Raw genomic sequence first — 17,575 nt, 5'->3', positions numbered from 1 at the left:
CAAATAAAAGTTTACCTTTCAGCAACCTAGCGTATCCCAAATGAATTTAGAGGAAATTTAAAGGGGGATTTGGAGTTAGGATTGTTGAATGTTTTTTTAAAGGTTTAGAAAAAGGGGGTAATGAAGAAGAATGAGGCAGGTGTTGTATTTAGGCACGAGGCTGTTCGCTGTTAGTAACTACGAATAATTGCTTTGGTCAAAAAAGGGTCAAATGCTCTATTCGCAGTTACTAACTACGAACAAACTCTTCTACTTTTTTGATCAAAGTATTTGCTCGCAGTTAGTAACTACGAAAAACATAAAGTTTGGACATCAAGCACTTATATTTGAAAGTAAGTTTCTCCGAAGCCTATTAAATGATTTTTTTTTGCTGAATTTGCTTATCTATTTCAAATTTTCTCAAATCAGTTGATCATTTAGCTACCAGCTATCTTTGATTCTTATTATTAGTCATTAATATTATAATAGATAACCTAGATCAAGTAGAGTTACTTGAGAACTATAGAGAATCCCAACCCCGACGCACTTTCGTAGCTGCGCAACCATGACAGGAATCGAGAAAGAAGCCCAGGCACTGTGCCAGCACCTAGGCAAAGACTGATCAAGTTCTACAGTAAGTTTGTTTTCCACAAGCAACAGAAAAAAATAAACATACTTCAGGTTATAGAAGCTCCTTCAATTTTGAATTATAAGGAACATATGTCAAAATTTTAGTTTCCTTCCCAAAAGAAAAATATGAATCTTTGTCATCATTGATCAAAGACAAAAACAAATTTTGAGCAATGAAGAGAAGGGTTTTATCTTGATGTTTTCTGCCTAAAATTTCTATACAAATTGCGCTAATTTGAGATAGTAATCAAAATATACAGTTTTTATGTGGTTTGCTTTATTTTCCTTGCAGTGTCAAATTGCCAGTGTATCCTCAGTAAGTTGGCTATCATCTGATGAGTCCACTGGTTGAGACTTTGGTTTGCTCATCACACGAGAATATCCGTAACCTAGAGAACTTCCACTAGCTTCACACAGCTGCAATGACAAATACCATTCAGTATTCATGAATACCCGAGCAATGAACACGAAAGTAAAAAACAATAGCAGAGCTATCTAAAAATATTGTTTAAAAAACCGGAGCAAGATTTTGATATTCCAACTTCAGAGTATATATTGATATAAGATGGGATGTCAAAGATTCGTATCTAAGAAAAAGGATTCTTTAACTTCAAGTCCTTAACCACATATAGGTAGAATATTCATCAACTAAAGGGTATGTAAAGGCTTCAAAGACATACCTCAGTCAGTTCTGATAGGTGACGGGATCTGAACTCATTGATTGCACTTGTTATCTCTGACATTGGAAGTTTAGCCTATAAGGAGTAACAAAGTAAATGGTTAAAATTCCATTAAAAAAGCATATTGTTAAAAGGTGATCAATGTAAACAAAAGCTATTGTTTAGCAGAGAAGGAACCAACTAAGCTTTAATTGAAAGTTGACATGGATTTGGATGACTGCTGTTAAAATTAATAGAAAGGACTAGTAGTTCAAGCATGGAGATAAATTCTCAAAAATAATGACTTTATAAAACACTTTCCACTTCATTGGCCACCGATGACTATACGCAGTTAAGTATCCATCTCAATCTTCATACTACAGATGCAATTGGCTATTCCCAGCAAGCATGTAGCCCAACAACAAAATCAAGAGTTTGCATGTTTTTGGTAAAAATTGAATATTAAAGTGCCTAGGGCTCTAAGCAAGTATCCAGCACAAGTACTTGATGTGAAAAGCAGAGTAACAATAACATGAATTAACATTGAATCGTCATTAGGAGGGTTTGACAATTGATTGTTGATGAGTTTAGTTGGCTTATTTGAAAAGCTGCTAGTATTGGCTTTCATGTTGTGTGTTAAGAGCTGTTAATGGAAATATTTGGTTAAATTAATAGTTGGTTGTTGATTGTTTAATAGAGAAAAAGTAGGGCAACAAGCCAAAAGCCAACCAATAAGCTTGACAAAAGCCAAGAAGAGTTATATCATTTTAGCTGTCGGCTTCTCAGGTTGCTCAAAAGCCATTTACCAAACAAGTTTTTTTTGCCGTTTGTCCAATAAACAAAAGTCAAACAAGTTCAACAAAAATCCAGATACCAAAGATCACAGATGGGTACTACTATGTTCCGTTTTAAGGTTTTCCAAAATCTTCTTTACACTAATGCATGTCTCTCATCTTCCCATCAATTTTTTTATCAACATTTATTTCCTCAAGCTCTATCCACTTTATCCTACATCTAAATAAATTCTAGTTAATCTTTGATTAATCAGAAGATAAATTAAGAGTATTAGTTAAATATTACTCACAGCTCTATATCGAGAAAAAGTCATAGACGACAACCATTACAGAAGTACAAGCTCATCAACTACAAAGTAAAACTATGAAGTGAAATGCAAAAAGAATTATGTTCAAACTTCAAATCGGGGAACTAATATCTGGTGAATAATGACTAATTATTTTCCTATCCGTAGAAACGAATTAGTATGATTCCTCATAACGGAGTTTCTACTCATTTCACCCCTCAAGCTTATCTAGTAAACATGACCTATAGACAAATTATTGCAGTTTCGCATCATAATGTTAGCCAAAGAGCAAGGTAAGCATACAATGGCATAAATTTTCAGACAGCTAAATATATGAAATTAAATTTGAGGCATACTAATAGCCAAAATAAATTATTACAGTAAGCACACTTCAATCTTTCTTCATTTTAAGAAAAAAAATTCTCCAAGGGTATAAAAAGCAAACACGAAGCCTAGCTTAGAATTTAGAGTTTGACGAATACGTGAGGTCAAATTAGGTTCATATCAATATTAAATTGTTAAAAATTCCTCAAACCAGACCTAAAAAGTGGAAAACTCAACCCTAGCCAATTCATTTAATAAAGGAGCTACCTGCATAACCCGTTTCAACCCAATAATAAAATTATTACCCACATAACCCATTTCAACCCTTTTATTAAAACAACATAAGCTTACTGGAATAGTCAGCATTAATTCTGTATATCAATTTATATGCAAATATGAAAATAGACATAAAATACGATCAATATTTCATCAATTAACCTTCTTGATCTTTTCAACACAATCTCAAATTAAGACATACCTGTGCAAGAACAGCAGCTGCCAGCTGTAGACTTGGTTCCAAGGTCTCGGGGACAACCTAGAAAAAGACTATGTTAAGGCCTATGCAATAAGAAATGTGAATACGAATAATTCAGGTATTACCAATTAAGGATAGAAATTTTTTCTCAAACAAAATATTACTATTTTACATCGCACAAGACCATTGGAATAGGTGACCTCTTGAAGTCCACAAAAACAAAGGCATCCTGTGAAAGATATACAGAACAGAAATGAAAAGTGACATCATACCGCAGTTGCACCGGCCTTCTCTAAATTTAAGCCATGATCAACATCATGGGCACGAACAAATGTTTTGACATTTGGAAAATATTTACTCAAAGCCCAAACAGTTCTATAATTTGCACCAGGAGTGTCCAAAGTTATTGCAGCAGCACAAGCTCTTTCAGCCCCAACTTTATGAAGAACCTAAACAACAGACATTAAAATTACCAGAGTGAGAATATACAACAAGTGAGAACAATCTTGCAAATTATTTTACCTCACGACTTCCAGCATCACCAAAATAAACAGGAAGATCAAGTGCACGACCCATGGCCACCCTATCACTGAATCATGAAACATGAGTATAAGAATCATTATAGAAACACATAATAGAGTGAAATAATGACCTTTCACAATTCTAAAAACATTAATTCCTTTTGAAAAGACTCTACATCCTGGGTACGGATACAGGGTTCAGATATAGAAGCCTCAGACCCTCGTGGTCCTTTCCCCAACAATATAAAAGGTTGCTTCCAATCCTTGGACTCTGTTCTTTTCAGCTTTCAGAATAATACAATATGTTAAATTGAATCTATTAACTTTGTATTGGTCAGTAATAAATGAACAATTTTCATCTGTAAAAAACTTAAGCGAGTAAGTAGATTACAAATGAGAAAATCATGAGAACCAGCATAAGTTAAGTTTAATAAGTAGAAATCTGAAACAATCAGTGAAACAAATTCAGTTGTAATCAGTGCTAATTAAAAATTCAATAATAATTTATCGTCATGAAAAAGTGAAAAATCCTTGAGAATAATTCCTTTTAAGAAATAATCAGGTGAGAAGACGTCCCATTTATCTAATAGACAACCATCATCTGGAATCAATAGGCAACTGCAACTAAAGACTATATGTGCAACACATCTTCATAGATACTTTGAGATGTGAGCAAACCGAGAGATGGTCAACTTAATTCACTGCTGAAAGGTAACGACAAAAAATTTTTGGAAGTGAGGCACAACTTTAACCACATAAATATATTCCACCCATCAACTGTGGTACAATAACCCTTATCTCAAAAGTATGAAACCCCCCTCAAGAAAACTGGATATGGTTCTCACAGTTGCACTAGAATAATTAAATTAAACCTCATTCTTTTACATTTGGGATGGTTGCCTTAGTTTGCTGCATAATTTTCCCTATATGACAATGTAATTCTTTCTGCAGTACAACAGAGAAATTAATATCTACTTTCACTGCAAACACTCCAGCACGGGGAATAAAAGTCTACTTCCCAGTGGATCTGACACAATATATCACAACATTGTCATCTGAGACTACATGGGAAGCAAAATTTCATTCACTTTCAACAATGCCAAAGCCTTAATCCCAGAAATACGGGGTGCTGTGAGATACTTTAAGTGCATAAACTTTCAGGTACTGTATCTCAGCTTCGTGCATTGAGCAAAAATGGAGATGAAATATGGCATAAAGCTCCCAACTTAAGGAGTGTGAGCAAAGAAAGACCAAGATGTCCAGTAAAAGCTTACCTTCTAACATCAAGAGCAACAAACGGTATCAATCGTTCTGAAAGGAGCTGAGCTATGATCTGCAGAAACAAAGAATCACAGATAAAATCACAAATAAGGGAAGGCAAAGATTGGCTATCTTACATTTCAGGAGTATATTAAGTTTACCTGGCCAATACGTCCAAATCCACAAAGAATAATATGATCTTGCAAGTCGTCGGTCTGGAATGTAAAAGAAGCAGTGAAAAAAAATTAGAAATAATAAGCTCTTGTGAACGGCAAATGCTTGACTGTTTGTCATAAACCAACTTTTTAAAGCTAGGGACAATGTAGAGAGAACTATAATGTCACAAAAGAAACAGCCTCTTAAGCAAAAATGCGGCATGTAGGATAAATACTAACCAACTTCTACATCCAGAATGATAGATAGTACCTATGTATTTATTATAAAACCTATATAAAAAATGCATAATCATGCTTCCATAACTAACTAAATTATATGCTTGTCCTTCCCATGCATCGAAGCTAGCATAAGCCAACAAGCAGCTGCTTCAGCAAGATCCTAATCCTTGCTCAAGACTCAGGCGGCCTACCTAAGCCTTACTGATTGGTAGAGTATTATAACCAATTTCAGGTACAGAGATATCAAGCCTAATATCAACAGTAAGTTTGAATGTTTGCTGGTTAAGCTTTCGTGGCAAATATGTTTCATATCAATCATAAAACTCAGATTCCTAATCCCTTAACCTTTTACTTCATGAAATCTTTACCTTCTCCTTAACACACAACTACAGTATGGAAGACTTATTGCCTCCCTCATTGATCTAGTAAGCAATCCCTTATGTAGCAAGAAACTGCTCCTAAAAATGAGCACCTACTCAAACACTAAACTAATTCAAATACTTCTAGTTCTAGATAAACATTGTGAATAAAATACAAGGTTGTCCGCTAGTCAAACTTTGTATCTCACAATATTCTTCATCCTAGACCTCAATCAAGTCTCATCTAGACCATAAATTGTTCATCTTTATAAAATTTTCTCTAGGCAATTTGCTTCCCCTGCCGTTTCACAACACTCCGCAACAAAGAATGTCGTCAAAATCATCTTTGTAGCAAGTCTCATTGTAAGTACATTGAATCATTCTCCCTAAAGTTCACTCGATAATTCCGATGTGTTCATCAACAACATTCCATTATCCCAATGTTATTAAATGGCTCCTAAGTCCCACCTAGTTATAATTTGAAGGGTCGAATCATGGATATAAGCAACCTTAACTTTGTAATAACAAAGAGGATATTTCCAATTCACCCTTCATATCAAAAATCATCTACAGCTAATTCACCAAGCTCTTTAAAGTTCAATTTTACATAAAACACCCTTTCCCAAGTAAAAGAGTTACAGTTGAGCCTTTAGTTGTTTTAAACTTTTATAATTCCATTTCGGAGAGTGATTGTGAGGGACACCATACATTTCAAATACATAAAAAACCAGACATTCGAGAAAATAAAATGCAAGGATAACCAAATTCCATTGAATTACTTCAAAATCCAGATTTAATAGCCTCAACATAGTAAACAAGATTAAGAAATAGTTCTTACTTTATTATTTAAGGGTTTTCTAGAATCGAACAAGTATGCAAACATCCAATTGAAAAGTGAAAGAATTAGTTAAGATTCCATTTGAAAACCCAATACAACGAATGACCATCATGTCTCTCTTTTCTCTTTCTTCATTCTCTCTCCCCATTAACTAAGTCTAGTGTTTTTCCAGCGGAAGCTTCACTAATTATATTACTTTTCAATTGATTCAATGTGGCATAGAATAAAAAGACCCAGTAAATAAAAGGAAACTTCTGAGATACCTCACTCTCAACAGGTAATAAACTTCGCACATCATGCAGCTCAAACCGAGAGGCGATTAGCTGACCACCAGCAGCCAGCCACGGCGTAAGAGCCATAGAAATTCCTACCACAAGGAACATCAACGATGACAACTGAGGAGACATTATGCCCTGCAGGTAAATACAGCAGCAATCAGCAAAGAAATAGAGTAATGAATGCTAGTGGTTAAGCATTAAATTTAGGGTACTAGGGCAGCCAATGATACATTAAAGCACCAGAATCAGACCACTCAGGAGTCAGAAATTAAACTGCTCACCGACAGAAAAGATACAGGCCTCAAGCACTCGTGAATAGTGCTGCTACACGGTTCATTTAAGTAGACTACCCATTATCCACAGCTTTTAGAATGTATACCCACCAATTTCCATCAATTCAAGCAAGTAACAAGAGAATAAATTGCATTCAAAGTAAGATTCAAATCAGAGATTAAACTTTAAAGCATTATATAGTTGCATTAACAACAGTCCATCGCAAATGCCATGAAGTGGCTCCCAACTAGTCTCCCACTCTGGTAGATTTTGGGGGTCGGATGTAAAGAAAAGCCTTACAGATTAAAATTCAAAGCCAGACAACTTCCAAGATAACTAAAGTGTGTCAATTAACAAGGCCAAATATCAACCTGGTTCACAGCTTCACCAAATGCCACAAATGCAAATTCTCCTCCGGGAGCAAGAAGAAGACCAGTTCTGATTGCGGATACTGTTGAAACACCAAAAATTCTACCCACTAAAGTAACCAGCATAGTCTTGCCCACAATTAGAAGACCCAATGAACTCATAATAACAGGGAAGTTAGAGAGGAGGAGCTTTGGGTCAATAGACATCCCAACCTGAAAATCCACAAGATAAATATTTTACTTGCACATTCATAATGGAGCAACATCCCATCCTCTATAAAAATATAACCAAAAGCTTTAGCAAAATATCAAGCTAAAAATGAAAAGCAGTCTTTTCTTGAAGGACATCAACTAAAAGCATACACAAGAAGTCGCATGTCAGAAACAGAGAGCCTAATGGCTTTGGGAGATCAACAAGAAAATGTTTGAAACTCTATATCATTGTTACTTAATTGGGTAATGGAGATCCTAATGGCTTTGGGAGATCAACTAACAAGACAATATTTGATCCTCTAGATCAATGTTACCACATTCTCTATCCCCATGCAACTGTGAACTGAAACATGAAAACTCACAAGTGCTAGTGGTGCAGTTTGGCCTAATCAACAAAACTAAACAGCAAACTGTGAAGTCATCCAGCAAATTAGTGAACGCCTATTATAGGCCTTGTTTGGTATAAGCAAGGTTCAACTTTTCGGTGAAAGAGGTTTTTGTAGCTCCGAATAGAAGAATGAAAAACATTGGCCAGTTGAAGAGGGGAAGCATCAAGCATATTACACCGGCAATTTCGTGGTACACTTGAAAAGGAGGAAAAGTTGAATATTTTAAGGATGCACGTTTGTTCCCTTTTTTAGGCTTTTATGTACTTTACTCAAGTATTTAAACTATGCTATATAATTGACAAATGGTTTTTTTTTTTTTTTTGAAGAAAATTTGCTTCATGGTAACTTGAGGGCATAAGCAAAAACGAAAAATAAATTAATTCAAGGAACAAATTCACAAATTAAAGCTCAAGAGAGAAACTTTTCATGATGGGAAGACACTCATCACACAACTATCTTACCAGGTCATTCCTATTTAGTTTTTAAACAAGGTCATTCCATTCTTAATTTGAGTTAGTCACATGCATGCAATGAAACTTGCCCGTTATGTTATGTAATGGCCGTAATATAACTTGTTTGAGAGTGGCCGCGATGTTAAATCATGTTATATAGCGACGCATGTCTTTTCACGGGCAAAACTCAGCATTGACCGTCATGTAATGTGCAACACCCGATATTTCACCGTTACAATCTTATTTATCAATAGGAGGTCATAGAAAAATTTCTTCTTATATCTCTCTAAATTGTTCTCCCTAATACAATTTCATTAATACACACTAACTTTAAATCACTTAAGTTACGATTATAATTTTTATCGTTAAAGAATAATTAACTATTAAGGGTCGGTACTAACTGGTAGTGAAATAATTGCTTGATTAAAGTCTAAGTATAAAACTTAATCTCTAATGTTACCAAGATCACAAGGTTCAAAGTAACTTGATGAACCGATACAATTTCAATGACTTAACAATGTTTAAAGGAAATAAAAACAATGCAAAAGAACACAAGCATTTAAGGAGGTTCACCCAATGATGGTTACGTCCTCCGTGGTGTGTAGTGTCTTATTTATATTATAACAATGGAGAAATACAACTCTTAACAATGAATTACAAATGATGTAAGAAAATGCAAAGGCTATGTGTTTAGGCTTAGGGGTTTGTGTTTGATGCGTTTGGATGAACAAATAAACTCCCTATTTATAGGGGAGATCACACTAAGCAACATTTAATATATTAAAGCTATGAATAAATGACAATGAAACAGACCCAAGCACTTGATTAGTCAAAAACAGCGTCAGAAGGTCAGCTCGACCAAAGCAGAAGCTCGCTCGGTCGAGCGGCCTGGTAGAGCGAAATACAGGAAGCTCCTGGATACATTTTGTTTGCTCGCTCGACCCACCCTGGAGCTCGCTCGGTCGAGCGGCGGGCATTCTGACAGCTTTGCTCGACCCAGCATAGTCGAGCATCTTTTCCACTTCTTCATTAAGATTCATAACTCCCATGTTTAAGTCACACACATTAATCTCTTCATTACTTCAAGAATTATTCCATCACATTCAACACACATTAAGTTACTCACTTAAAACACCCATTAACTTACTCCATAGGATTCCATCCCATGAATTCACACATGAATGCACAATCAATTGTGCACTCAAGTCACACCATTAATCTCAACAGGTAGTAATGACAATGATTTGTAGTGTAAATTTTCATGATATGTATTATGTCATTCCCATGATAATGAAAGGTTGATCATAAAAAAGATATTTTGTTCGGAATTTTCCATTACCACATGATACCACATTGTTGAATGGTAATGCATTAGAATGAATTTTATGAAGAAAATGAGATATTATTGAAAGAGAATAAGCATGACCATTAAACTTGTCAATAGATTCTTACCCAAATTCCACTATATTTTCATTAGCATTCCCATCATTCGATACCAAATGCCAAACGGCTGTAAGTTTACCTCATATAGTGCAATTATGCTTTGTGCATATTATTTCATAACAATAGAAGTTAGACAACAAAACGCTATTATAAGCTCAAAACTCCCCTTACGTGATTTTTTTAGAATTCACACCATGTTGGCCGCAATTCGCATTATCACTCCGTTACAGTTGTTTGCCGTGACACTGTGACACGTGTCCACAAATGCATCCACGACCACGTTTTTTCTCCCATGGATGTTGTTCTACAACATTTTTCAAACTCATAAACATTCAGGAACAAGAGTTGAAGTACCTACCGTCATGAAGAAAAGACCCAGAAGAAGGCCTCGATACGGTGCAATATCTGATTCAACTTGCAATGAAAACTCAGTTTCCGCAAGAAGCAAACCAGCCAAAAATGCCCCCAATGCCATGGATAAACCAGCCTGTCACGATTGAAAAAACAGTTAAAAGAAACCCTTAGAGTGAGGGGGCAAATACCTCTGACTCGGATTTTTTTGTTTAAAATAAAATTATAATTTTCTGCTGGGTTATGGAAAACGTTTTAAATCTCAGATCCAGTTATTGCAAAAACTGCCACAGGACCACTACTGCAGACAATGCATGTTGTTTCGAGTTATCAATACATATTACTAAGTACCAGGCTCCAAAAAGCTCAAAAACCTTTGTAACGAATCCGAGATTTGATAAATTAGTTGCAACTGCTCATTAACAATACTCACAGAAAATCACAAAACAAAGTTCAGAAAAGTTTACCACCCACCCTTGCTGTAAGAAGACTAGTCCCAAGAATAACAAGAAGTGTGTTGGCAGAAAATATTTCTGCATTCTGCATTTCGGCAATTTGCCTGTAGATTGGGCGGAGAAGCTGCAAAAGATCCGAAAAAGTAACAGATAACTTCATGCACAGTTTCTTACAATGACAAACATCCAGCAAAACAACATCATGAATTTCCAAAACTTTACTTATGTTGTAAATTAAAAGAATAATTTTCAGCCTGTACCCTAGGGCTTATAGCAGAAAGAAGAATTAATATATTGTTGAACTAATGTTAGAGGCATGTATGTCAAATTTCTAGGGACAACTGAGCCAAACTGCTATTTAGTAGAGCCCTATCACGACATCACAAAGCCAAAAAAATATGTATAAGTACATAACTATAAACATGCATTGCAAATTTATTACTTTATCATAGCATACATGACATAGATTCAAGTGAAGGAGTTGCTCAAGTCATAACACAGAAACGGAGACTGAAGTTTACTTTTTTCCAAAATTAGCTATTAACATAGCACAATTTAGTATGGCTCACAAATCACAATAAACCAAGTTCAATGCATATAATATACTAGTAACAAGAGTGTGTAACAAAGACTTGATTAATCATTTTCACTATAACCTATGCATTGAGGCTGGAATAAACGCTGAAAAAGGGATCACTTACCAAGCGACCACCAGCAACTATAGCAGCAATCGCAACAATTGCCTTAACAGCAGCCAATCCCAGGGCTTCAGCAATAGCTTGGAAACCAATCTGAAACAACAGTAGACAGTCAACTACAACCAGATTTATCAGTTATTCACCTTGATCGTGGTTATATAGGGACATCTTCCTTTCCACAATACATAACATAACGCACCGACATCTTTGAAAAAACAACCACATGTTAACAAAACAGCTCCACCCTATTACTAAACATACACGGATAAAGGAGCTTACCTTCAGCCAAGCACCCATATCAAGGTGAGACAAGCACAGATTCCCTGAATTGATTTTGATGCTATTAACATGGATATTTTAGCCGATTCAAAGATTCAACACAACATCAAGTAAATGAAATCGTTTTATTACAACGCAAAGGGATAATTTTTCTCAATACACTAATTTATCTGTGTTTAAATGATTCACCGTGTAAGGTAAATGAGTTGCCACACTATCACTAATGACTTTCTATCCACATTGCAGAACATCTTCAACTTTATAACTTAAAGACACTAAAGAAAACGTTTAAAGACATTCATCGAAAACAAAATAAAATTTAAATTGCACGTTTCAGAAAATTACCCCGCCTTTAGAAGAATTTGGTGAAATGAGAGGTATGAGTATCAGCAAAACCACCACAGCTAAATCCTGGTAAAAGGAATAAGTGCAAAAGTAAGAAAATAACATAGAGTTCAATAAAAAGGTGGAGCAACATTAAATTGGCATGGGTTTACAGGCTAAAAGCTTTTTAAAGGAACAATGACACATGTCACAAGCATCAATTAATATAAAATCATGCATGTAGCAACAAACAACGCAGCAGACTTGCAGTTCGAAATTTTTGCATGATTATGACAACAGTCCAATTGTAGTTTGATATATGCTACTAATTGTATAGCAGCACTGACATCGATCACCTCTTGGCTACTTTTTTTCTTAATTTTTTCTTTATCCAACAATTTTTGGCCCAAATTTTTTCTTAAGCAGTTGAAAACACGTCTTAACAACAAAAGGAAAGGGTTTCTTAATGACATCAACCAATATCTATGTACATTAGCTGGCAGGAGGTCTAATGTCTTTACTACTATGCATTAATTGTCTCAATGATAAGCAATAGCAGGTTGAAAGTTAACCTGGAATAGTAAAACTGAAAACGTAGCACGTCCATGCCGTGAAGTGCTCTCACCTCGCTCCTGCAAGACCTGAAAGAAAAGAATAAATTCCATTGAAACGTATCTATATAAGTTAATTGGCATATACAATTTTAAATTAGATAGGCAACTTGAAATAGATTCCTCTGTACTTTATTCTGATTCCCCTAGATATTCTACCTATCAACTTTGCTTGAACCTGTGATGCTACCTGTAGGCCGTAACCTAACATTCATGTACTAGTACTATAAAATTCAAGAGAAAAGAAGCCACATTAAAAGTTTACACAGAAGCAAATAGGTACAAAATGACCTTTAGATTTCAATAAGCTGAATAACTGAGTGACGATAAATATCCACCCCATATTTTGGGATCAAGCTTTTGCATTATTTTTGTTATGTTGGTGTTGATCATAATAGATATTAAATGAACAATCAAACAATATAGGAGTTTTGGCTGTGCTCATCACATTAAAGATTATATAATGCAAAAGCAGAAGATAGACACAACTCAGAACCAACAGTTGCAAATGTTACCTGCAGGACAACAGCAGTTGACGACAAGGCCAGGCCATTCCCAATTACTATTGCTGCAGGACCTGCCTGTTTTGAAACAAAGTGCGCCACCAAGCCAACTGCAGCAGCTGTTGTCAGCACCTGAAGAACATCCCCAGTCGGTGATCAGATGCCGAACTTCAGTAGGCCCCAGAAAATCTAAACAGAAAGAACTCTGCATTTCTAGTTACCTGGGCAGAACCTAAACCAAAAACATACTTCTTCATGGAGCTTAATCTTTCCACAGAAAGCTGTCAAATGTAACATATGGCTTAATTTCCGCAATGTGGCAGAAAAATCAGTGCAGAGAATTATGTTAAAAGTTTGGTTGGTTCCAGGATTTAAATTGCACCTCTAGACCAATGTTAAACAGTAAAAACACAACTCCAAATTCTGCAATCGCTTTAGTGCCATGCACATGACGAATGATTGAAAGACCGTAAGGACCGATTAAGATACCAGCAGCCAAATAACCAAGGACAGGACTGCCTGAAGATGAGCAAAGACAATGGCTATTATTGCCAATAAACAATATAAATAAAGATTATATTATCATCACTTCAAGAATATATATCAGGGAAAGAAGAGCTAAAATCCAATGATATTATCTTCTCAACAGAATACATTTGCAAATACAAACTCAGCAATAAAGGTAGATAGAAATATGTCATTACCCCCAGGAATTTTCTGGAAAATAGGTACGAATATCACACTGGCCAGCAATAACCATAACATATCAAACAATGAAGCTTCCTCTTCATTAATCTGTGGAAAGAGGGGGAAATGCAAACCTTAAACATCACATAAAAACCAATTTTCAGCAAATAATCATGATAAGAATATTTTGTTTTCATGAGAAATAAAGGCAGGAGGAAGTGGCATGCCTCTTGATGGGGAAGCCTATCAATTAGCTTCTTCAGGGTCTTAGGAATTTTCTGCATTTTCTGAATAAGCGGTCGTCCACTTGAAGAGACTTCTTCAATAGTGGTAGTTATTACATCTTGTGGCTGAAGCAGCTGAGAAATTCTCTCACCTCGATTTATATAATATGCAACCCTGTTATCAAGTTCTCCGAGCATCAGATAAGATAACTTAAACATAGTTACAGCAATTAAATAAGTTTAGAAGTAAGAAGACTGACTCATAAGAATCAGAGCACAAGTTAATTCAGATATCACTGTTTGAAACCAAAAAGATGGAAGACAATACCGCATAACAGTGTCATTTATGAAGGAAGTTGACTGGCACACTCACTTTGTTGTTCACTTCTTTCTAATGGTATACAAGGGTTTCAGCAATTAAACCTCGAGACAAATAGAAGGCACTAGTAACTGGATCGGAAAGGCCAAGAGTTTCACTTATTACGTATCCAATTTGGTCTCCATTGAGTATGACTTATAAGCTTTTTACCATCTAGAGCAATATATTTTATAAAAGCCATGTGGCGGACATGCCAAAAGGTCCACATAGAACATTATGTGCCAAATTTTAAGAGAAACCTCAATAACTAATGAATTTTATTTAGTAGGAGATAAAGTAAACTTCCTATACTATCAATCTAAAGTTTGCACAATGGACTTCTACCATGTAGTTCACAGATATTTGAGTATCTTGAGATTGAACAAAAGCTTTGGCTGAATTCTCAAGTGAAAGTGAAAGGTCAAGATGGCAATTACATTTTCAAGACCTAGATTTCATGTTCAAAAGTCCCTTAAGCATCACGCACAACTTAAAATCAGCTTTAAACTACTCCAACTCTAAACTCAATATGATAAACAACAAATTAATAGTGAACGTTTGATTTGTACATGCATTTCCCTGCTAAAATGTATTGAAACTAAGCTCAAACATTCAGTGATTGGCCCCCATTTACACACATTATGCTTTGTTCTACATAAAACTCCATTGACAAGAAACCTCCATGCCTTACGCCAGCTATTAAATGAGATTTACGAGGAACACTAAATTGACAAGAGCGCAACTAATTTTGTTCCTACACATCTATTAAAACATACAAAAGCAATATAAACTCAACATACCCTGCACCAGCGAGTAATAGTCCAACAATCAATTTTGGCATTTGCTTCTTTGCAGAGTCTAGAATTCCACGGAAAACAGAGCTTGGTGTGAACTCTTCCCCATCATCATCAAATGAGAAGAATGATGCAGAAAAGAAACGAGATGATTTCTTCACAGATGCCTTTGGACTACTAGAATGAGAACTGTCACGGGACACTTCTTTTGGGATCTCTACCTTCTTGGTTTGTACCGCACTCTTCACTTTTTCAGCATCAGTATCAGCATCTCTGGTGACTTCTACAAGTAGTCTTCTATTGTCTTTACTACTTGAATCCTCAATCAGAGCAGTGTCATTTGAAGTCTGGCTAGTTTTTTCTGAAGGCTTATCCAAAGATGCACCTTCCTTTATCAAGTTTTTTTCACTGTCAAATCCATCAACACCCAGAATTCCTTGATCAGAAAAGTCTTCCTGAATAGAAGCATCATCAGATGACGGTATCCTATCAGTAGAGTCCATGACATCAGCTTGAGAGCCAGAAGGCAGCTTTTCAGCTCGCTGCAAGGCCATTTCCGCATCATTCACACGCTGTGCAGCCTGGATCTCCAAAGCAACAGCCTGCTCTGCTAAAAGCATTATGTTGGCAACATCCTCTTCTGCTTTCAGTGCATTCACCTGTGCCAGCTCAGCAACTTCATTCAATCTTTCTACCTCTTTCTGCATCTCTTCTTTCTTTCTCTGCAGCCTTGTAAGCTCTGCTTCACAATTTTCCAAAGCTAACCTACACTCTCTGATCTCCTGCTGAGCAAGTACAAGGATTTCCTCCTCTTGCCTTAACAGGTTTGCAACTACCTCCTCACTTTCACTTTCAGAATCACTAGCAGACTTGACAGCATCTATAGATTCAAAAGTCACCTGAAGCCTTGCCTCTGCCAAAGAAAGAGCCATCGTAGCTTTCTGAACAGCATCCTTAGCACTCACCTCTTGATTCACCAGGTCTTCAATCATTTTTAACGCATTATCCACATCAATCCTAGCATTTTCTGCTTGATCTTTTAACGCAAATGCAGCTTCCGATATGTTCTGAGCCTTCTTCTCAAACATACTGCTATTCATCCGTGCAACCTCCAATTCCCTGAATGCTTTCTGCAATGATTCTCTCAACTCATCCGATGTAGGATCCTGCTCCTCACCATCTTCGTTCTCATCCGTCTCTCCACCAGAACTATTCAACTCTAAGGTAAGAGTGTCCTCTTCCATTGACCCTTCTTCCTCAGAATCCTTTCCTAGCTCAACATTCCGACCATTTCCATCAAGGTAAACTACAGAATCATTACCCTGACAACGCGCTACCCCTCTAAAACTCCCTGGTTCAAACTCCCTCTCATTAAAGCCACCTACCAAGTCTTTCCTCAATGATAATCTCCGCAAATGATTTTCAAAATCCCTCCCAGACGGCAACTTCGTTGTCAGACAACCACTAATACACTCAATTCTCTTCACATTCCTCTTCGAACAAATTCTAGAAACACACCTCAAATTAATTGTATATTTATACCCCAATCCACTTATCCTAAGCCCCAATTTCGGCTCCAAAGACTGATATCTTCTACACTCAATACCATTTATCAAATTTGACTGTTTAAAACTATAAACAACTTCCATTTTATAACAATCACAATCAAAAACCTTCAGTTGAAGAAAATACTATGACTTATCGTTGACCAAAACACGAACACCTGCTGAGAAAACACAAATCCTCCCAAAATAATCATAATCAACGAAACTAAAACACTATAAACAATTTTAGCAACAAATTATCAAAAATAAAGGTGTAAATGAAACCCTAAATGTAATCAAACAGTATGCAAAAACAACTCCAAAATACACAGCAATGGCGTCAATGAATGAGATAAGAAGAGTATAAACCAAGTATAACTCGTGCAGAGTACTTACGAGAACGAGACTAAGAGTAAGTTGGTGGAGATGGGAAGCTAGAAGTTCTTCAATGGCGGATATATTTGAAAGAAGAAAAAAGTACTTTTATAGAAAAGTACAAAAAAACTTGTATTAAATCAGAAAAAAAAAAACATAAAAGAAAATAATTAGAGGGGAAAATTACTGAAAATTAAAGGAAAAAAAAAGGAAAAAAAAAAAAAAAAAAAAAAAAAAAAAAAAAAAATCGGTGTATTATTCATTTCAGTTGGCCTTTCCGGTACTGAGAGGGAGACCAAGTTGACACTTGACAGTCTGATATTTTTTTTATTGGAAAAAGGGTTGATAAGGCGACGTGTAATTTACCTTTAAATTTTTTTTTATTTCTATTTACTAATTTTTGGGAAAAAGAGTTTTAATTTTTTATTAAAAAAT

The 17,575-nt window shown here is 35.7% G+C and overlaps 1 protein-coding gene across 2 annotated transcripts; it reads right to left on the bottom strand.

Annotated features, from left to right (window-relative positions):
- Nucleotides 1–661: 661 nt before the first annotated feature.
- Nucleotides 662–17,322, bottom strand: LOC130811434 (K(+) efflux antiporter 2, chloroplastic-like). Of its 2 annotated transcripts, none has more exons than XM_057677761.1 (21): nt 17,162–17,322; nt 15,228–16,947; nt 14,073–14,244; nt 13,863–13,953; nt 13,541–13,677; nt 13,380–13,439; nt 13,171–13,290; nt 12,617–12,685; nt 12,066–12,131; nt 11,445–11,534; nt 10,763–10,867; nt 10,296–10,424; nt 7,444–7,653; nt 6,785–6,934; nt 5,091–5,144; nt 4,944–5,002; nt 3,671–3,737; nt 3,421–3,597; nt 3,152–3,208; nt 1,290–1,364; nt 662–1,026 (listed from the first exon to the last, which is right to left on the bottom strand). In XM_057677761.1, the coding sequence occupies exons 2-21, from the start codon at nt 16,868–16,870 to the stop codon at nt 904–906; spliced, it is 3,654 nt and encodes a 1,217-aa protein (XP_057533744.1). In that variant the 5' UTR covers nt 16,871–16,947; nt 17,162–17,322; the 3' UTR covers nt 662–903. The 2 variants fall into 2 exon arrangements, with proteins under 2 accessions (XP_057533744.1, XP_057533745.1); XM_057677762.1 differs by having other exon boundaries at nt 15,228–16,944; nt 17,162–17,310.
- Between the last annotated feature and the right edge of the window lie 253 nt (nt 17,323–17,575).

This window comes from Amaranthus tricolor, chromosome 4, assembly GCF_026212465.1.
Source record: "Amaranthus tricolor cultivar Red isolate AtriRed21 chromosome 4, ASM2621246v1, whole genome shotgun sequence".
NCBI lineage: Eukaryota > Viridiplantae > Streptophyta > Magnoliopsida > Caryophyllales > Amaranthaceae > Amaranthus > Amaranthus tricolor.
The sequence above is the reverse complement of the archived record's forward strand: the minus strand, read 5'-3'. Positions and strand labels throughout refer to the sequence as shown.